Source organism: Fukomys damarensis, unplaced genomic scaffold, assembly GCF_012274545.1.
Source record: "Fukomys damarensis isolate Sample0158 unplaced genomic scaffold, DMR_v1.0_HiC HiC_scaffold_13, whole genome shotgun sequence".
NCBI classification, from domain to species: domain Eukaryota; kingdom Metazoa; phylum Chordata; class Mammalia; order Rodentia; family Bathyergidae; genus Fukomys; species Fukomys damarensis.
The window spans coordinates 23,095,755-23,101,754 of record NW_022900925.1 but is presented as its reverse complement, the minus strand read 5'-3'; the positions used below and the strand labels follow the sequence as shown (position 1 = coordinate 23,101,754).

The 6,000-nt window shown below is 36.3% G+C and overlaps 1 protein-coding gene across 1 annotated transcript in view; it reads right to left on the bottom strand.

The window, feature by feature from the left end:
• Positions 1-46: 46 nt before the first annotated feature.
• The window catches only part of LOC104860538, a 45,203-nt gene continuing 39,249 nt past the window's right edge, over positions 47-6,000 (bottom strand). Inside the window, exon 6 of the mRNA XM_019207141.2 lies at positions 47-425. Within this exon, the coding sequence (XP_019062686.2) occupies positions 326-425 (100 nt within the window). The 3' untranslated portion in view covers positions 47-325. The remainder of the gene's footprint in view (positions 426-6,000) is intronic.

Below are 6,000 nucleotides of genomic sequence, written 5' to 3'. Positions count from 1 at the left end.
CACACACACACACACACACACCTGTCACCTTTGACACTCCTCTTTACTTCCCTGCTGGCTGGGAGAGACATAAACCTTGGCTTCACAACTCTGGGCCTTTGTCACTAATTCTTTTCTTGTCGCTGCTGACAGTCTCATTCTTCATGACGCTGTGACAGCCCCTAATTTGTCTTTTGGAAACATCTCAGTCCTCTACACTGAACTCCAAAACAGCTTTATTTTACCTATCATTGTTTAGAGAATATATCTCCTCTTTTAGGGAAAATTTGTGTTTACTCTCAACCTTAGTGCTTACCATTTGACTCAAGACATGGCTTAGCCTCCGTCAGGCTCTTTTACCCCATAGGCTCTGTTTCTGGGTGTTCTTTACTTCCGTGGGCACTGAATTATTAACACATTTATCAAGAAACTCTTGGCTTTGTATACTGTAAAAAAGTAAAGTAAACATAAAAATTAGATATTATCTTGATATAAAATTGGAATATATTAGAGGGTCAAACTTACCAAAAGACTATAATGATAATGAGAAAATGGATGAATATTCATAAAACAGGTTAAACTCTTGAAGTAATAGGCATAGTCAACGATTTTATAAACTGAACTCCAACTGCACAAGAAACAACAGTAAAAACCAACAAATGGGATCATAGCTAATTAAAAAGCTGTGCACTGCAAAGAAAACATCCAACAGAGTGAGATGACGTTGAAGAAAAAAAAATTTTTTGCCAGCTGTGCCTCAGACAGAGGGCTAATATCTAGAATAGATCAAGAACTCAAAAAATTAGACCCTTCCCCAAATAAAAGCCCCATAAAAAAATAGGCATCTGAAATGACATTTCTTCTTCAAAGAAGTACAAATGGCCAATAAATACATGAAAAATATTCAACTTCACTGACCATTAGAAAAATGTAAATCAAAACAACACCGAGATCCCTCTTGACTCCAGAAAGAATGCCTATCATCAAGAAATCAAATAATAACAAATGCTGGCAAGGTTACAGGGGAAAACCGTTCCACATTGTTACAATGTAAATTAGTACTACCACTATGAAAATCAGTATGGAAATTTCTCAAAATGAAAAATAGAAACTTGACCCAGCTATTTCCCTTCTTAGTATCTTCCTGAAAGAGATAAAGCCTTCGTATTACAGTGACACACACATACCCATGTTTATACCGACACAGTTCATAATAGCTAACCTTGGAAGGGACCTATATCTCCAGTAACACATGAATGGATAAAGAAAATGTAGATTTTGGAGTTTGTTTCCTTTTTTTCAGGTACCAGTGATCGAACTCAGGACCTTGCACTTGCCAAGCAGCTGCTTATAAAATGTAGTATTTATACAGAGTACAGTACTGCTCTCCTATAAAGGATACCCTTGAGGAATTTGTAGGAAAACGGGTGCACCTGAAAACCATAATGTTGAGTGAAAGAAAGCAGACACAGATGTTTAAATACCACAGGATTTTTCTTCTACAAGAAACTCAAAATATAAATCAATTAAATAGCAAACTAAGAGACAGAAAATAGGAAACAAAGAGATCTTTTGCAAATGAGAAACAGATCAAGACATGGGGGGAATAAGGAGAGGAAGAGGGATGAAAAAGAATCAAAATGCATTATGTACATGGCCCAACTCCCCACAGTGAATGTAATTATTATGTACTATACACATGTACTAACAAAAATAAAAGTGTAAAAGTGGCCAAAATGGTGGGATACGTGTGTCTGAAGTGAGAGGAACTGTTTTGAGGGAGAATAATGTGTATTTCATTGTAGCCCCTTTTTAAAATTTTAAATATGAAGCATACATTTTGATAGCCCCTTGTATATATAAGGCTACCACTTTAATGATACAAGAAGTGTTCAGTGGAAAAGAGAATAGTCAAGGACTGACACAGCACTTGTTAAATGGCAGAGCACCTGTTTGATATGTATAAGCACTAGGTTCAATATCCAGCACCAAAAAGTTAAAGAATGTTGAAAAAGAAAAGAATCCTCAAAATTTTTTATCTTTATTAAGTTTATTGGTACACATTTAAATGGTATACAACAGTTACATTCATCATTGAAACCTTGTACCTATATATGACTTATTTATCCCCATTTCCCAGACTTCCCCTCAGCTTTTCCACCCTTCCCTGTTACAAACACATTGTTTCTGAGTTTTTACCTTTCACATATTTTTCTTTTCCCTTTTTGCCTTTCCTCCACCCCTCCCACTTTCTCTCTCTCTCTCTCTCTCTTTTTTTTTTTTTCTTACTGGGGATCGAACTCAGGATCTTTCACTTGTGAGGCAGGCACTGGAACCACTGAGCTAAATCCCTGGCCCATTTTTTTTTAATTTGTTTTGTTTTGTTATTTTTGGAACCAGGGACCGAACTTGGGTCCTTGCACGTGCCAGGCAGGTGGCGGAACCACTGAGTCCAGACTTTGGCCCCCACTTCCTCTACTTTTATAGACTTTTCTTCCTATTATACAATATCAATTATACATTTTAATTCTTATTCACACTTGTACTTTTTCACACCAGAGGAACTATTCGGTATTTACACGTTGTAACTTATTAATTTCACTTACGAGTATGGCCTCAATGTGCATCCATTTAGCTATAAATCTCTCTAGTTTCTTGTTCTTTATGGCTGAGTAATATTTCATTTTATTAAAAAACAAATAGGCATGGTGGCACACACCTATAATCCCAGCACTCAGGAGGCTGAGGCAGGAGGATCACTGATTCGAGACCAGCCTGGGCTACACAGTGAGTTCCATGTCAGTCTCAACTACATAGTGAGACCCTGTCTCAAAAAACAAAACAAAACAATACAAAAAAAAACAAATCCTCTTTATCTGGTCTCCAATTGATGCACAACTGGGCTGTTTCCAAGTTTTGGCTATAACAAACTGTGCCACTATAAACATGGGTAAGCATATATGGCTGTGGTGATTCTTTTAATTCTTTTAATTCTTTTAGGAAGATACCCAGCAGAGGGATAGCTGGGTCAAATGGGACTTCTAATCCTAGTTGTTTGAGGTATCTCCATATTGATTTCCACAGTGGCTGCACCAGTCTGCACTCCCCCCAACAATGAAGAAGGGTTCCTATCTCCCAACAACCCCGCCAGCATTTGTTATTGGTTGATTTCTTGGAAAGCAGCTGTGCTCACCACTATACCACCAACATTGTTATTGGTTGCTTTCTTGATAGCAGCCATTCTTACTGGGCTGAGTTGGAATCTCGGTGTTATTTTCATCTGCTTCTCTCAAATGACCAGTGATGTTGAACATTCTTTCATATGATTATTTGCTGTGTTTTTTTCTTTGAAAAATGTCTGCTCATTTCAGATGTCCACTTTTGAATTAGGTCTTTATATTTGGGGGGAGTCTGATTTTTTTTTTTTAGTTCTTTCTATATTCTAGATAGTAGACCTTTGTCTGAGGAACAGCTGGTAAACATTTTTCCCACATTGTGGACTGTCTCTTAGCTCTGCTTTTGATTTCTCTGGCAGTGCAGCTTTTTAAAAAGATGACATCCCAACTGTTCATTCTTTGTGCCCATTCCCATGCTGAGAATTTGCTCATAAAGTCTTTTCCTATGCCAATATCTTGAAGAGTTCTACCTAACTAACCTTTCCAACAAGTTTAGTGCTCCTGTTTTAATATTTAGATCTTTAATCCACTTGGACTTTAGTTTAGTGCATGATGAAAGATATGGGACTAGTTTTAATCTTTGACAAGTTGAAATCCAGTTTTCCAACATCATTTATTAAAGAGGCTGCCTTTCCTCCAGAAAGGGTATTTGGCTCCTTTCTCAAAGATGAGATAGTTGAGTATGTCAGGAGATATTTCTGCATCATATAATCTGTTCCACTGATACTCAGGTCTGTTTCTTTGCCAGTACCATGCTGTTTTTCTCACAGTGGCTTTGTAGTATAGTTCCAAATTGGGGATTGTGATAACCCCTGCCATGTTTCTGTTGCCTAGAATTGCTTTTGCTATTCTAGGTCTCTTGTGATTCCAAATGAATTTTTGGATTATATTCTCTAGTTCTATGAAATATACTGTTGGGATTTCAATAGGGATTGCATTGCATCTATATAGCAGTTTTGGGAGTATCGCCATTTTCACTATATTGATTCTTCCTACTCAGGAACAAGGAATGTTTTCCAGTTTTCTTATATCCTCTTCAATCTTCTTTTTTAAGAGTGCTGTAGTTTTTAGTGCAGAAGTCTTTTTTCTCCTTTGTTAGATTGATTCCCAGATATTTCATTTTTTGGGATGCTATTGTAAAAGGGATTGTTTCCCTAATTTGACTCTCGGGGAGGCTGTTATTTCTGTACAAGAAGGCTATTCACTTTTTAGTATTTACCTTGTATCCAGCTTTTATCGATTTACCTTGTATTGATTTTACTGAATCAGTCAATCAAATCTGGAAGTCTTTTGGCAGACTTGAGTCTTCTATGTAGAGCATCATATCATCAGCAAATAATGACACTTCCACTTCTTCCTTTCCTGTCTTTATTGCTTTGATTTCTTTCTCTTATCTAATTGCTGTGGCTATTGTTTCCAAAACTATATTGAACATGAGTGGTGATAGTGGATATCCTTGTCTTGTTCCTGATTTTAGCATGAAGGTTTTCAGCTTTTGACCATTTCGTATGATATTGGCAGTTGGCTTTTCATAGATAGCCTTTATCAAGTTGAGATAAAGACCATCTATTCCAATTTTCTGTAGGGTTATCATGAATGGGTGTAGAATTTTGTTCATGTTTTTTCTGCATCTATTGAGAGGATCTATGATTTTTGTCCTTGATTCTGTTAACAGAGTGCATTACATTTATTGATTCACATGTATGAATCCATCCTTGAATACCTGGGATAAATGTGACTTTGTCAAGGTCTTCTTGATAACCCTCTGTATTCTGTTTGCCAATATCTTGTTGAGGACTTTGGCATCTTTGTTCATGAGGGAGACTGGCCTGTCTTTCCCTAGTTTTAGAATCAAAGTAATACTTGCTTCCAGGAATCAATTTGGAAGTATTGCTTCTCTTTCAATTTCAAGTTTAAAGAGTTGAAAGAGTAGTGGCAATAGTTCTTCTCTAAATGTCTTGTAGAATTTAGCAGTGAAGCCATCAGGACCTGGGCTTTTCTTTGTTGGTCAATTTTTAATTACATTTTCAATTTCACTGAAGGTAAGTGGGGTGTTTAGAATTTTTATATCTTCTTTGTTCAACTTTGGTAATTCATATGTATATAGAACTCTGTCCATTTCTTCTGTGTTCTCCACTTGCTTACAGTACAGGTTCTCAAAGTAAGTGTTGATGATCCTCTGGATTTCTGGTGGATCTGTCTTGATTTCACCATTTTCATTCCTAATTGCATGAATTTGAGCCTTTTTTTCTTTTTGTTTTTATAAGGTTAGCTAAGGGTTTATCAATTTTATTCTTTTGAAAAAATCAACTCTTCAATTCATTGATTTTTTGTATCATTCTCTTAGTCTCTATGGTATTGATTTCTGCTCTGATCCTTATAATTTCCTCCCTTGTAGGATTTCTGGGTTTCTCTTGCTCTTCTTTATCTAGGAGCTTAAGATTCACCATTAGGTTTTTTATTTGTGCTTGCTGTTTTCCTTGTGTGGATATTCACTGCTATGAATTTCCCACATAAAACTACTTTCATTGTATCCCATAGATTCCTATATGTTTTACTGGCATTCAACTCCATTTCTTCAAAAGCGTGGTTCAGTTTTAGTTCAGTTCTAGTATTTTGTTGTTGATTTTTAGTCTAGATAATCTATCTGTGACAATAGGGTACTGAGGTCCCCAACTACAATTGTATTAGTGCTAACTTGGTGCTTCATGACCCTTAATATTTGTTTTGTATAGTTGGGGGCATCAGTATTTGGCACATATATATTTATGATTGCCATCTCTTCCTCTTGGATTGTTCCCTTTCCAAGGATGTAGTGGCATTCTTTGTCTCTTTTAATTAGTTT